This window comes from Anolis sagrei, chromosome 1 (assembly GCF_037176765.1).
Source record: "Anolis sagrei isolate rAnoSag1 chromosome 1, rAnoSag1.mat, whole genome shotgun sequence".
In the NCBI taxonomy this organism is placed as follows: domain Eukaryota; kingdom Metazoa; phylum Chordata; class Lepidosauria; order Squamata; family Dactyloidae; genus Anolis; species Anolis sagrei.
The window spans coordinates 219,599,662-219,616,010 of NC_090021.1; the positions used below are offsets into that span (position 1 = coordinate 219,599,662).

At 37.6% G+C, this 16,349-nt stretch overlaps 1 protein-coding gene across 8 annotated transcripts in view; it reads right to left on the minus strand.

Annotated features, from left to right (window-relative positions):
* Positions 1-16,349, minus strand: part of KALRN (kalirin RhoGEF kinase) — a 607,994-nt gene that overhangs the window by 171,824 nt on the left and 419,821 nt on the right. For 6 of the 8 annotated variants that reach the window (XM_060774943.2, XM_060774970.2, XM_060774952.2 and 3 more), the window contains exons 16-22: positions 13,662-13,781; positions 10,178-10,396; positions 7,512-7,661; positions 5,783-5,897; positions 3,922-4,037; positions 2,865-2,987; positions 1,212-1,394 (exon numbers count right to left, since the gene is read on the minus strand). In XM_060774943.2, coding sequence (XP_060630926.2) covers positions 1,212-1,394; positions 2,865-2,987; positions 3,922-4,037; positions 5,783-5,897; positions 7,512-7,661; positions 10,178-10,396; positions 13,662-13,781 — 1,026 coding nt within the window. The remainder of the gene's footprint in view (positions 1-1,211; positions 1,395-2,864; positions 2,988-3,921; positions 4,038-5,782; positions 5,898-7,511; positions 7,662-10,177; positions 10,397-13,661; positions 13,782-16,349) is intronic. The other 2 variants (XM_067473328.1, XM_067473327.1) reach the window with 1 other exon arrangement.

Genomic DNA, 16,349 nt, shown 5'->3' on the forward strand with positions numbered 1-16,349 from the left:
CATGTGAAGAGGAAGGTGCATCAAGCCAACCCTTGTAGGAACCACCTTCCATCTGGAAATTGATGCGAAAGAATATGCGAAAGAATATGTGGATCAAGAATAGGTTTCTACAGTCCCTTATGGACCCACGGCCAAGACTTTATACTTGCAAGAAAATAATACTTGGCCACGAGTGATAGTCTGTGATGAGTTTCACAAGATCTCTAGCCTTTCCTGCCAAATAGGGCTAGTGTCTCACCAAACTACAGTTCCCAGAATTCCATAACATTGAGCCAGAGCAGTTGAATCGGTGTCAAACTGGATTAGTTTACTGTGTAGATGCACCCTTACATTGCCAGAAAGGAAAGGGGAGCATTTTTGAAGTGTCATTCATTTTCCCCATCCCATTTGACACCATCTATCCATCTAATGCCTCTTTTCCACACAAGTGGAGCTCTCTTCAGAAAAGCATGAACTTTTTCATAGTAACACTGGATCACCTAATGTAACTGCATTGGGAAGGAGGTTTTGCACCTTCTACAATATTGTCCTAAGAAAATAATCTTATTTTTTTCTTTACAAGATTAAATGGCAGTGCCTGATTTCTATTTCATAACAATAAATTACAGGAACCTAGTACTTCTTAATTCAGTTATTTGATTTTGGCATCTCATGCCTTGCAGTTCAATTATTTTTTGAAAGAAAACAGAAGAGAAATTAACTGGAAAAGAGAATCAGGTCGTCTTGCAGGAGAGGGGGATACTTTTTTCCTGCTGCAGCAGAAAGGGGAAGTAAAGGAAGTATATTCTGGGAAAGAAACTTATTATATGAAGTTAGCATCCAAGTATGCATCTACACTGTAGAATTAATGAGGTTTCACAACACTTTAAGTGCCATAGCTCAATATTATGGAATCATGGGAGTTATAGTTTTACAGAGCCTTTAACCTTGTCTGCCAAAGAGTGCTGGTGTATCACCAAACTATGACTCCCATGATTCGATTGGATCGAAGCAGAGCAGCTAAAGTGATGTCAAATTGCATTTATTCTACAGTGTAAATGCATGCCAAGTCATTTGATGGTGATTTTTCTGACAGAGATTTTGCCAAATTCTCGAGGGATTAATGAATCATAAAACAAAGGTTAAAAACAAAACAAAACAAAAAACATACAGTTCCAATTCCTCCATAAGTTCTTCAAAGGAATGTCAGCAAAACTTGTGAGTTACAGTACCTCTGTATTGATTCCAAGAGCTTTCTCCAAAGAGTAGCGATATTTCCCCATCCTCGTTGAAAAGTCTCGATAGCATTTGTCAACGGTGGTAACCCATTTCCTGATTTCAGTAGCATGAGTATGTCCTTTCTCTACAAAACTATCAGCCAGCTGAATGAGAAGCTTCACTTTCTCCTTGGTTTGCTGCTCAAAAGAGTGTTCCTCAGTTATCACACCGTGAATATTTGGTTCAGTTTCAGTTCACAAAATATCCATATGGACCAAATTTTCTTCAAAAATACCACTTAAACTGTAGTATTTAGTACTTTCTTGAGACCTTTGTAGGTGGGATGGTTTTTTTTTAAAAAAAAATCTAAAATATTTTTGAACTTGCACATTCCCTCTCAGCCACTGGGCAGGCTCCAATTGGATATTTATGCTAGAACCTGCTCCTTCTGACAAAATATGTGATATTTCTCCCTCCTGGTGCCCTCCACACATCTTGACATGGGAAACCTTTTGGAGAAGTTTTCTAGGGCACATGGAGGCACTGCAGGAGTGAAGGAGTTGCCGATTCACAAGCAGTGAGATCTAGCTTGCTCATTCATTCATTTCTATTCCACTCTCTAGCTAAAGGTCTCAGGACAGTACACAATAAAAGCAACTCAACTAATCCAAAATAAAGTAAACATTAACATGATTTTCAACGGCTAATAGCATTTTCAATAGATTAGGTATTCACAGGGATCCTCATAGAAATTCAAAAGCAGTTTAGATTAGTGTAGAAAACAAAAATGAAATAGATGATCTCTACTATATCTAGGGGAAGACTTACAAATATGCAAGGTATCATACAAATTTCACTGATTAACCCCTACCAACTATAGCCCTACAAGTTATATCCTTTAAATTTCTACTAGCTCTTTCCAACTCACAGGAACAGCTTTTGTCTGGAGCAGTGGTTCTCAACCTGTGGGTCCCCAGATGCTTTGGCCTTAAACTCCCAGAAATCCTAACAGCGCTAAACTCCAAATAAAGATGATGATAATGATGATGATGATGATGATGATGATTATTATTATTATTATTATTATTCTGGATGTTGTAGGACAAAACACCCCGGGACCCACAGGTTGAGAACCACTGATCTGGAGGATAGATAAAACTCAGGCGCTCTGTTTCCTACAAGTGGAAATCATTTTAACTAGAATGAACTAAAAATGATGTTAGGAAGGCTGCAAAACATGGCAACAAACATAGGCAGATGCTGAAATTTAAGAGCTAAGTGCAGAAGAATATGGCTTTTTTTGTTCTTTTACAATAGTTAATGCCTGAAATTATGTGACCTGCAATTGACCTTCAAGGCTATTATGGATTTATTTTCCCACATTTATTCAGAAATAGAAGGCACAAGCAAAAAATCCCATGAATTGTTACTATATAAATCGAAAACCAATTCTCTCTTCCTCTGATCTGTACAAATGGTCGACACAGGCCCAAGTAAAAGGCATCAAATTCTATGCAGTTGTATGATTACTCATTCTTTTCTATGAAGATTTTGTTGCTAAGCAAACAATCTCAACATCAAATTCCTAAACCAGTCATAACTTTATTAATATCTTAACAGAAACCACTGAGATAATTTTTTTAAAAAAAATCAAAAGTATGCTTCACCTTGGCAGGTACTTTGAATTCTCCATATTCTTTCAAAAGTTCCTGTGTTTCTTCTGCAGATTCTCCTGTGGAGTCGTGAGTAGAAAGATAATACTCTCCTGTTTCCTGAATCCAGTCTAAGGCCTAAAAAATTGGGGAAAACCATTCAGTAAACAAAAACAAAATGGATTGCTTGTATACACATGATCCATTTCACTGACATCTCTAAAACATGTTTCAAAATCTTCTGCAATAGTAGTAGTACCACCAACAATAAGGAAAGGAAGACTTAAGGAACAAGGAGTGATTATGTAAAATGAAAGACTGCGGACAATCACAGATACGTATGAAGAATAAGAATAAATCTTACATCAAAAGTTCCTAAATAGGTTTTTCAGTTAGGAAGGTTCAAGGGTATGCTGTCATAGCTGACATTCAGGTCACATTGCAAAATTTTGCTTGCATGTCGCAGTGACTTGAAGTCTACAGCTACTGTCCCTTCTAAATGCAGAGGACATGAAAGAAAATCATTTTGTCCTTACTACTGTTGCCAGAATACAACAAAGAGAATACTCCATACATATGTAGTGAGAAGAGCTGCTACTGATAGATTCTGGCTATATTCCTGTCTGGGTTCCATAGTTCACCCTTTTCCAATTATGCTGGAAGGAACAGTAGATAAGAGCTGAACTTAATGAACATGATACATAGGAAAGAACCATGTATGTGGTGAATTACACAACAGCAACCTTTCTTACTATATATGCATGTATGCCCCTTCAAGATGCCTGTTGATTTTGGGGCTACCCCATACATTTCATAGGGTTTTCTTAGGTAAGCCGTACACAGAGGTGCTTTTGCTAGTCCCTTCCTCTAAATGTAACCAAGAGCACCTGGCCTACCATCCAAGTGATAACTGACCCTGCTTACTTTCCAAAGTCTTTTTAATGGGTATACAGTTTTTACTTGGAACATTACAATGTGAAATGTATATTCCTAAAGCTACAATAACTAAACAGGGCCTAATTGTAAAACCTAAGATCCATGAAGACAAGAGATGAGAGCTTTGCCAAGCTACCTGTTTGGCACTGCGTTCAAAGACCACATACTGCTGGCACTGATCCAATCGCCGTTTCTTCAAGGTCCAGAAATGAAGAACACGGTTTTCTCTCTGGAGAAGCTCACTCAAAATGGCTGTGGAGGAAAGCAGGAGAGTTGTTACCCTAGTACAAGGATCCCAAGTATCGTAGTTAAGTGGATCTCAATTCATCACAGAGCTTGAGGCTCCAGATTAAAAAACAAAACAAAACAAGACTGTAGATGACAGGCAGCTACTAACACAAGTAGTTCATTAAGTAAACACAGAAATAAGGCAACAGAAAAACCTACACTCTTCTTGTCAGACAATGTTTTTTCAGGTTAGGTAGAAAAATGACAAGTAAGACCAAAAACAATCTGAAAGCTATACAAATAGCAGATTAACTGTCCAGTGTTAATTTTGGAGAAACGATTTAGCATGGCACTGGAAATATTACAATGTAGACTGCAAGAATGCCTGTACAAAAGGCGCACAACCTATGTTCCCTGGGCACGGGATGTGCAGACCTATGTTTCATGACTTCTTGATTTATTTTGCTGCTTCTGCACCACAAATGCCACTGTGAATGCAACAACGTCAGACAAGGTCTTCAGGACAGGAAAAGCCAGATAAAGGATCCTCTTCTCATCAGTGACTTTGAAGCTGCCAAAATCACTACTTTGGTACAATTCAGATTCTAGAAGAGATATTTCTGCATTGCACTTAGTACATCTGCCTATTCATTTCTATTTTATTTATTTGTAACCATGTTATTAACTCTCGTGGCAGACATACTGAATGATCACAATAGCTCTCGCATAGAATTCAAATTTGGAAGGTATTTGTCTTTCATATTTAATTGTATTACAGCTTTGAGACACTGGAATGCTTTCTCAAATTAATACTATGTCTGAAAAAATATTTTTCAGAATGCTTAATCCACATTATTTTCTTCTCAGAAATGGTGATGTGATAAATTACAAAATTACCACTTGGTTTTTTGTACATCTTCTATTTTCCCCCACTTGACTAAGTAACCTAGGAATAAACTATATAACACATTTTACACATCCATGGTATCTTATTTTGTCTTTTTAAAGCTATAGACAATGTGATCCCTCTTGTCCAGTATTGGTCAAAAATTATTTAGCCGCTTGTACTCCTATTTTTATCAGTTTTTAATTTATGTTTGCAATGCTTTTGACAGGAAATAAAAAAAAACTCAGCAGTTCAGAGTCTTGATCTTATGATAAACCAATAAGCTGCATTTTGACACACAAGTTTTTCTGGACATGTTAACCATACTACTAAAGATAGCTAATTTTCTGATAAACCATTAAGCTGGTAGCTATCAAAGCCTATTTGCAGGGCACTTTTAATTATAATGAAGATTTTACTGTTGGAACTCTTTAAGAACTGAAGGCATTCAAGATAGATTTTATGGTTTATCAGACAAACAATCTTAATAACTCCTGCTTTAAAGGTATCCTGTAGCTATTAATGTCTGAATTATCTATAGAATAATGGAAGGTTTGCTACTACAGAAGATAACACATTGATAATTTCTATATGAAAAATTTCTATAAACTCATTGTCCACATTTCTGAGCCAGTAAAGGGAGAGGGGGAGATAACATGCAATATTCTAGCATCACACAATTGTTTTCTAATCTTACTATGTTCAACACGACAGATAGAAGGCGCATACATTTGTCACGATCACAAATGGCAAATATTCAATACATTTCATCTACTCTAAGCAAATTTCTTTGGTGAGAAGGAACAGAGACAGCAAGTCCACACTGTATTTCTAAAGATCACCCTGCCTTTGCATTACCACTTCTCTTGAAGAGCACACTGACCTTTTACTTGCTGCTCAGGTCCCCTCGTATGGCTCACTACCCCAGGCATGCTGACGTTGTTTCGGTGAATGTACTTGAGAAACACTTCTGCATTCCTTCGTGCCAGTGTGCAGGCCTATGGGCAGCAAAAAACACCCCCCAAACATAATAGTTACCCTTTCGACAAGTGGATAAGAAAATAAAACATCAAGAAACCTACTGAACTGTGACATGAGCTTTTTTTATTTGACCTCTGAAAGATGCTGATGTGCATGACAAAACACTGAGAGAGCGTCAGAAGCAGTCACACACATCCATCATCTTGGAGATGGCTTGCGATAAGAAAAAATGCTACATGGAAAAATTGGCTGATTCTAGCAGAAAAGCAATAGTATAAGAGCCTAACAGATGGTGATAGATCTAAATCTTTATTGTAGGAGATGCTAGTTGATTTCTCCTGGAGTATATGCCTTCAAAATTGTACCATGTGTATGCTGTCACTTTGAAAAACAATGAATTGAGGATCGCTTGTAGATGTATATGCAGCATAGTTTGCTGTGGTGTGGCACTGGGGAGGGGGCAGCATAGCAAAAAAAATGCCTGTTACTTCCTGCCATAATTTCTTTGCTACCCAATATAAAATGATAATAAATAGCATTATTCTAATGAGACTCTCAAAATTGGCTGGCATCAGTTTTGACAAGACAAAGGTGAAGTCCCTCCCAGTCCTGAATTCATTTAAACTGGAAATGCCTGGTAATGAATCTTGATTTGTATAATGCAATACATGTGCTTTAACCACAATCTAACAACAACAACTTGTGTGTTACCCGTCTGTCTTCATGGTTTGAAGCAGGGCACAACACAGTTAGTCAGTTATAGCCTCAAAATTGAGAACTAGGAGGAACCAAAGCAGGGAACAGGGTACAAAATATGCATGTTGGGGACTTTACTCTCTACATACAGATACAGTGTAGAAAACAGATAAGGAGAAAACATGAAACTTCAATTGCCCTCTAATTTGGCAGCTTATCTCCTCCATCGCAACCCCCCAGCCCCAGTTATGAAAACAAGTGCACAGCTACCTAGAAATCAAAAACTGCAACCATCTTTCCAAAGCCATATTCAGCAATGCTTAACTACACTCCTTCATTTTGATAGACAGTCTTTTCATAGCATAGTCAGTTAACTGGACATAGAATATTGTTTGTGTGTGTGTGTGTGTAGGGGGGCAGTATTATTTCACAATGCTCTGTCCTGGTGACACATCAGAAGTCAATTCATAAAAATGTTGTTCATGTGAGTAAGTTATTTTCGTTTCAGGAGTACAATCTTGAAACAATTTTGTAAAAGATCTATTCCTTTGTAGGAACTTGTAATTTTTCAGTGGACTGAAAAGGAAGGAGCTGCTGCAAATTGAGAAGCACTTGCAGAACTGGTACCCATTTTTGCTTTTTTGGAGCTGAGTCAGAAAACAAAGAAACCCCTACAAAACTCTATTCTTGATGTGGGATGTCTATAGGCTGTCCATTCATGAGGCTGTTCCAGAAAGAATGGACATCTGTACATAAAGCATAAGCTGTGCTGGTTCTCACTACTATAAAATAATATGTAAATACACTTTTGTTCTATAGGGATATATAGGCATACAGTTCATAATTTGCATTTGGTCTAAACTGATTCCCACCCAAGGATCATTGCCCAACTACTTTCACAGTAACTACTACTTATGGAGAGGAATAGGGTAGACCTTGAGAAAGGCTTCCTTTTGTTCCAGGTGTTTGCTGATTAAGGGGATAACATGATCTATTTCAGATGCTGGTCCAAGCTTATCCCGACCTCCACACCAGTCTTCATCCCTTCGATACTCCTGTTCCAAGCTCTCCAACACACTGCAGACCTGAGGCACGAGGCAGCACAAAATAGCTCAGTTATTTATTTATTTATTTATTTACTTTGCTTGTATACCGCAATTTCTCAGCCTTGTAGGCGACTCAACGCGGTTTACAACAAGAGCAAAAGTCAATCCAACAGCATACAAAATTTAAAAACCATTAACAGCATAATATACAAAATGACACATCAATAACAACACATTAACTTCTCGTAACTAGAATCGTGATCCAATTCGTCTTCCATAATTCCGTTTCCTATATTCATCGTGTACATTGCAATTGTTTAACCGAACGCCTGTTCGAACAGCCAGTTACACAAACTACTTGCTGATGCAGAGATGATATATTACAAATGAATTAACCACTTTCATTTAAGACAGCTTCATAGGTAACATTACATGGGATTCTGAACTGAGGACATGTTAGGATAAGAAAACAATTTTTAGACTACAGATTCCATCAATCCCAAGCAGCAATGCTTGTTATGGGATGATGGGAATTCCAGTCCAAAACCTTTGAAAGGAAACACTGAGCTAAGTCATACAAACTGCCTTTATCTGAAATATTTGTTTTCTATTACATTTTATAATTGTATGGAAATTTATTCTGTTGTAATTTGTTTTTTAAGCCTACGGGGATAATTTGTTTTTGGCTGCATATTTCATGATATAATAAACCTTCTGCTATTTATTCCAATATTTTAACTACAATAAAATTTTAAAACATAAGAAAAAATAAAACCTATAATAGTCATAAACAACACGATATGAATATTGCAATATTAATATTTATAAAAACATATAAGTTCCTGAAAAATGAGGCTCTCTGGCCAGGTTGTAGGTCTATAGTGGAAGAGGCTTGATTCCTAAAGTTTATCTGCACTATCTTTGATCAACAGGACCTCTATGGAAGAAAAATATCTTGTCTTGTAGATAATAGCCATACCTGGTCTCATATGAGACCACTATTTTTAGTTATCTAGATGGTAAAGGTAAAGATAAAGCTTTCCCCTTTAAGTCTAGTCATGTCTGACTCTGGGGGGTGGTGCTCATCTCAATTTCTAAGCTGAAGAGCTGGCATTGTTCATAGCTGCCTCCAAGGTCATGTGGCCAGAATGACTGCGTGGAGTGCTGTTAACTTCCCACTGGAATTGTACCTATTGATCTACTCACCTTTGCATGCTTTTGAACTGCTAGATTGGCAGAAGCTGGGGCTAACAGTGGGAGCTCACCCTGCTCTGTGGATTCAAACCACAAACCTTTCGGTCAGCAAGTTCAGCAGCTCAGTGGTTTAACCTGCTGAGCCATCAGGGGCTCCTTATCGAAATAGAGGAACCCCCTTTTTTAGGGGAAGGGAGCCAACATATTTAGAGATTGTTCTGAGCTGCTAAACCTCATTCTTGAGTAATGGGACTATGGTGATTTGTCCTATGAGGAAGGGTTATAAACTTTAGAACTTGAATTTAGCTTAGGAAAAAAAACCAAGTAACTGAAGACATGACAGAGATGTATACAACTATGCTGTATGTGTGGGAAATAGACCAGCTTTTCTCCCTCACTCACAATACAATATAATTATATTGTGGAATGTACAACTACATGATGTAGTGATGACTGTTAACTGATAGTTTGTAAAGGGGATTAGACTAATTCATGGAGCACAATACTATCAATGGCCACTAGACAGGATATCTATATATCATGTCAAGGATCTGATGTATTATGCCTCTTTATATCCGTTGCCGAGGAATGTGGGCTCTTCTAATCATATCCTAGTCATGAACTTTCATGTGTAGCTGGTTTGCCATTATATGGCTGGAATTCTTAACAAGATAGACTTTGTTTGATCTACAGTCTTTTGTAGGTTTCAGATGTGTTTTAATACAGCATGGATAATCTGGAAGTGGCTTGAAAATAGTTATCAATGGTTTAGGCTCAACTCTTCAGGAAAATGCTGGCTTTCCAATGGAGGCTTTTCCTGTAAGAATTTCTTTCACATAAAATAATTGATGTGAAAATGGTTCAGTGGTAACACTGAAACATAACCCACTATGATTTCTCCAAAGGGGAACTAGGGGAACTTTTGGAGAAGTTCACAGGTCAATGCATAGTGGAAAAGGCTAAACTCTATTAAGAACCTCTTTTGGCAGAAAGGTGGGTTATAAATAAAATCTTTTTGTCTCACAGTGAAGGGTTCTGCAGGTAGAGTGGGTAACAAATCTTCACTGCTCACTTATTATCATCATTGTCATTGTCACTTGTGTTGTTTTGGTAATCCTGCTTTGTAATCCCAGGCCTCATGGCATTAATAATGGAGGGAATGGCACTCTGGAAGTGGGGGGATGGCTCCCCGACCTTCAAAATTGTGTGATCTTAATCTACATCCTGGTCTACAAACTAGGTGCTAATCGATGCTACCTCATAGAATTCATATAATTCAACATATTGTATGGGGACATTCATAAATACATAGAAGAATAAAGAAAGCAAACACTATATAGATAAGGCACTGTCCTGCTGACCTGCTCTGATGTTTTGTAAAAGGCAACGGAGGCATTGACCAGCTTCAGCCTGTCTTCCATCTTGAGCATGAGTTGCTGCCAGTGCAATGCCACCTTCTCTGCACATTCCCTGATGGCATCGGCATCATAGTGCCCAGCCTGCAGCAACACCTCTGCCTTCTGCTGTACTTGGAGGGCACTTTGGTGTGTCTTCTGCAAGGAAGTGGCATGAAAGAGGGACTGTGCATGAGGGGAAGAAAGAGAGATTTGTGTAGATGTGCCAGGCAAATGGAATAATGATATGATGTCAGGCATGAGCATGAAAATGTGAGAAAATAAAACAATTTAGAGTGAGTTCCAGAACTGACAGATTCTCTTCATTAAGAATTTTATAGATAAACCATCTTGTGTGTTTTTATTATTTAGATATCAATATTTAATTCCTACTTTTCTATAAAACATGCATAGGCACTGCTTACAAAGGAAAAGAATGTTGACATTACTGATAATTTGCATAACACTTCTAATATATTCTGTCCTTTAAAATGTTTGGATCCCTGCCCCCAACAAGTCTGAGCAGTACTAAAGTTCATTTTTAAGAAACAAAACAAAGGATACAGATTTTCATTCATTGTACTGAATCCATCTTTGCTACCTTAACCACTAAACCTGACAATGAGCAAGGGAATTCCTTTAAACACACTATTCTATATTGTAGTATACCCCTCCAATAATAATAATATATTACAATATATTATAATATAATAATAAATGCTTCTAGTTGCGGATGGCTACTAAGCTAAGAAAAATATATTTTAAAAAACCCAAAGAAGACATTAAAGGATTTTGAAAGAAATTGTCAATTGTGACTAGTTTTTTTCTTGCTTCCCTGCTTTTGCAGATACTGGTAATATACTGAGACTTTAACCACTATCAATATTTAATTTAGTGTTTCCCTCCCTGAAATGTTCCTTCCAAATGGCACCACATGTTAAATTTAAGCTGTTTAGTTAGTGTTATTTTTTCAAAAAATAAAATCAGGGAAAAAGTTAAATCAAATAAGCAAATTCTAGCTAATGCCAAGACAAAGAATAGAAAATAGCTACTATTGTCCAGCTAGTTCACATGTGACAATAAAGTATGGTTGCTCAAAGGATGGAGCTGTGGCTACATGTCCTCCCCCGAGGTTTTTTTATGGTCCTAAACATGCTCATAGTCACCCTTTGGACCATTTTTTTCCAAGCCAAACCAAAAGAATAAACTGCCTTTTCTGAGAGCTTCCAGGAATAGAAAAACAGCATTTAATAGATCACACCCCATTCATTCAATCATTTAACACTAAGAACTGATGTCTTCTGTGGTTTGTTTGGGGTTATTTTGGGCAGTTTTACACTCTCTGTGAACCCCAGTGGCAGGAAATTAGCTTTCAGATTGATTGCATTTGCCCATCTCTGCAATAAAAGGAATTCTGAGGCTATTTCTGCTAAATTTTTGGACTGAAAGCAGAAGAGAGCCTTGTTTACATTGGCTGTATGCTCTAGTCAATGTAAGCTTTAATGTCACATTGCATATTACTACAGCAAACGAATAGCATTTGTTTCTACATTTCTAGCTTTCTGTTGTATTTGGGTTTGGAATATGCTTCTATGGCTGATGAAAATGGCCATAGAATGGGTGGGTGTGGGTATAGCTAGGGCATATATTTCTGAGGGTTTTCCCATTCTAAAAAAGTTTGCATTTATCAAGGGGAACTAAGGATTATATGGGTCAGGTTCAAGCAGTGGTATCTATCACCAGTCACCACACTCTAGTGCAGTGGTTCTCAACCTGTGGGTTTCCAGGTGTTTTGACCTACAACTCCCAGAAATCCCAGCCAGTTTACCAGGTGTTAGGATTTCTGGGAGTGAAGGACAAAACATCTGGGGATCCGCACGTTGAGAACCACAGATCTAGGAGGATCATGCATCTGATGTAGGAATATATGCTGGTTTCCATTTAATATCTCCTTCTTAGCATATTATAACCCAGGTGTCCACAACAGGACAGAAAATACCATATCTCATTTTTAGGATAAGAGGTTCTACTTCTTGGAAGTAGGGCAAGGAATGGACTTGGTGTGTTATATGGCTGCATTAAGAATAAAGTCCTGGGTTGGCTGCAACTCAAGTAGATTTCACCTTATTCTTGTGGTATGATTGGATCCATTTCTGTGGGACTGGATAAGCTTATTAGCTTCCTAGAGTGAGGTGTTTTTTGTATTTTCCCACCTCCAACAATTCACATTTTCTCAGTGACCAAGCTGGCAAGCAAATTGAGGAGGAGAACTGACCAACAGGTTAGCTCACTGACAATTAAATCCATGATCTAATCAGAGCCAAATTATACAGAAACTATAAATAGTAAACTTATGTGGCCATTTCATCCTATTGCAAACCATTGCTGTTGTTTATCCCCTACCCCCATCTCTCTTTCTCATCTGTACCCATAGCCACAAGATGGGAAATCTTGACTTAGACAAGTTAGTGGAAATTCCAAGTTATATTAAATTCAAAGCCTTCTGCTTAAGTATGGGATTTAGCTATTTTGATTAAGCACACAGGGAATATAAAAAATGAAAAGGAAAACTGAACAAATCTGGGGAAAGTTCAAAACTCTCTTCAATTTATTTTCTTATATCAAGTTATTTCTGAAATATCATATTATTTATTATATATTTGTTACTTTGATGCATCTAAAAAAATACAATAATAATTTTAATACAACACAACATAAACATTACTTCTCTGTGCCAGTGTGAGTAACTCTTTAACAACTACATTATTTTAGAAAGTTGCCAGGATGAATCTTTGGGGGGAGGGGGGTGTCCAATCTGTTTTCTTTTACCACCATAAATTCTCAATTAGGGGAAAACATAGAGCAGCCCAGTTCATGAAATTCGTACATCATGCTGGAAAAATAACATTGTTCATCTATGTTCATCAGTGCATAAATTTTAGATGCACATAATTGGCTATTCTAATCTCTTGTCTTTCAATTTACTGCAATGAATCAGATCTGTACTTTTAAGTCTTTCTTTTTTCCTTTTGTTGAGGCAGGAAAGGAGGAATGTGTTTTCTATCTATTTGCTGCCAGCCAGTAAGACCAAGTTTGTAAATTGTTCACAGGCTTCTACCAGTACTGTTGCCTATCAAAGCCTAAAAACACTGGGCAGGATCCAGTGCTCGAATTCCATTGGCAGAATAGCAATTTTGGATGCACCACAAAAACCTTCTCTGAAGGGCTGGGAACCCCTGAATGCTAGAAGGAAGCGGGGAGTGCAGGAGAAGGGAAAGAATCAAAAGCATGGTGAAGAGAATGAGAAGCATTTTCATCAGTATTAAGGTTTCATGGGAAGAGAGTTAAGAGTTCAGATCACCATTCAGATTATGCCTAGTCATATGGCATCATTTTTACCCATTTGTGAGTGGAAAGAAAAAAGCAAATACAGTAAGTCCACTAATGTTACCTCTATGGCCAGCTGGAATTGCTCATGCTCTCTCTGGAGCTGTTCAGCTTCTGACAAGGAGCTTGCGTTGACAAGGCTGGCATTGAGCATTGATTCTCCATTCCTAATCCAGCCAAGGACCTGGCAGAAGCAAAGGAAGAGATTTTAAAAGACACATTGAAAAATCATTTTAAACTTCTACATGATACTGTTAGAGGAAGTCATCCAGAGGTTTTTGGCAGGCAGAAAATGAATTTGTGGATAATACCCAACTTTGCATTTCTATGCACTTCTCCTAGAGGCACTGCAGACTTTTTAAAATTATAAGCTTTTACAGGGTGGGTGGAAGGATGAACAACATTAAACTCAATCTGGACTAGATGAAAGTACTTTTGGCAGAGACACAGAGTACTCTGAGTGAAGCTTTTCAACTGATATTAGGTTGATATTTCACCAAAGTGAACTCTCTAATAACTGGGAAAGCTCAGATGAAAACCCACAAGACACTGTGGAAAAGAATATCTGTGGCCTGTAAGAAAAAATCCCAAATTGAACATTTTTTGGTCAGCTGCACCTAGAGTAACCATCTTGCAGCTGCAGAAACACTCAAGGGTCAATCTTAATTGTTATAACATTAAGCCTGATGGTATTTGGAGGAATTTAAACAGTTGTACACTTATGTAAGATTTCACTTATGCACATTAAAGGTACTATCTGTTTCTGATTCTGGGGAAATGAAAGGTGGTGAGTATACGAGTAGTCTCAACAACAGATATTTGGCTGCGCTGTGTACCTGCTCAGCTAAATGTTAAGTGAAGGTAGAAAGGATGTTGGGTGTTTACAGGAATCAGTCTAATAATGTTTGTTGACACTGCAAGTGTTTTCCATGCTCATCATTTGCCATCACTGTCTCTACTGGTGCTCATGTTAGTCTCTTAAATTTTGGAATCTCACATATATGCTCCAATCCAGCTGAATAAAAGCAACTGCTTGAAAACAATGTGAAACCATAGCTACATGCTGGGACTACTTTAACTGGAGATTTTGCACTGAGAAGGGAGTTGGACTCAATGGCCCATGAGGCCCCTTTCACATTTACGATTCAATGTTTTGGAATAAAGGGCTAAGGCTGGGCCTACACTGGCATACAATGAAGTTAAGCTGCCTTATATGGGTCTATACCAGTGGTTCTCAACCTGTGGGCCCCCAGGTGATTTGGCCTACAACTCCCAGAAATCCCAGCCAGCTTACCAGCTGTTAGGATTTCTGGGAGTTGAAGGCCAAAACATCTGAGAACTCTCAGGTTGAGAACCACTGGTCCACACAATGTAATTCCAAAATGCATGATATAGCAGTGAAGATCTAGTCTTAAACCATCTTTACTGAAATGACTGGATTATATACAGAAAGGCAGCCTACTTTGTAGATGCTGGCTCAAATCACACAAATAATTTAGTACAATAATTCCATTTTTTAAAAACAGAAACAAGCATAGAAACAATATTTCTCTTTTTAAAAACACAACTGTTTCTAAACAAGATAGCACAGCTTGAATGTTAGGGCTGGGGAATAAGTCACAGAACCAAATTAATGTTATTCCTTGAGGTGAAGCTATCTTGTCAACATCAATCTATCTTATTATGAGTACACATTTACAGTTAATATAGGAAGAAAGTAAAGACTAGCAGGAATGGCTGTCAGGACCTTCTAAAACATATAAGGGAAATGCCATATTCAGCTTTATTTATTTATTTATTTGCTTTATTTCTATACCACATTTTTCAGCCCAAACAGGCGACTCAATGCGGTTTACAAGGTACAAATTATCATAACAATGTCAGTGCAATTAAAAACACAACAAATGTAACAACAGGATCAACAACACCGATCCACAACAATTAACAAACAACATGAAACAAACATAGAGCCTCAATGAAATCAGATCCGATCTCATAATCCTTGTGCTTTAGTTTTTATATTTTATAAACCTATTCAATTTTCTGTGCTCAAACTGATACATTAAATGTGTGGGATGCATTTTGGCTCCAAGGGAACGTTAATATATGGATGCGGAACTCATGGGATCAATAAAGGGGCATCTTTTTATTTGCTTCCTTGATACCAGCTGTGTAACGGTTTGACATTATATCTCAAAGCACCTCTACATACCTCTGATGGCTGGAAACTTACTTCATGATTTTAATTGAAAGAGAGAGTCCTAAGATTTTAATAAGTGCCTGTGGGTCACATAAGAGAGCCTTGGGCACCACACGTGGCTCGCTTGCCATCTGCCATCTGTTGTTTAATGGGGAAGAATGCAACTTATTTCTGAAAATAATGTCCCAAGTTGGATATTTACACTTCTGGACATATTTTTCTGAACTTCTTGGAATACGTTTTCATGCTAGTTCGAAAATAAGGTTTCATTATTTACAAAACATCAGTGTTTTTTCCTTTTCATGTTCTATCTATTGTAGAAACTGATGAATGTACTGTATATCACCATCAGATGCAACCTTTAATGCATGATCAAATGTTGTTCATGCTATGCAGGGCTTTGAAACCTAATAGCTTTGGTTCAACAGTTTTCCTGCAACCCACACATCTATTCCAATTGTGATTCATCAAACTGCCTTTAAGAAAAACTCATTTTTCGGTCATGGTAGCATTTTTAAAATAGCAATTGCAACCCTTCAGAAGAAAGAAATT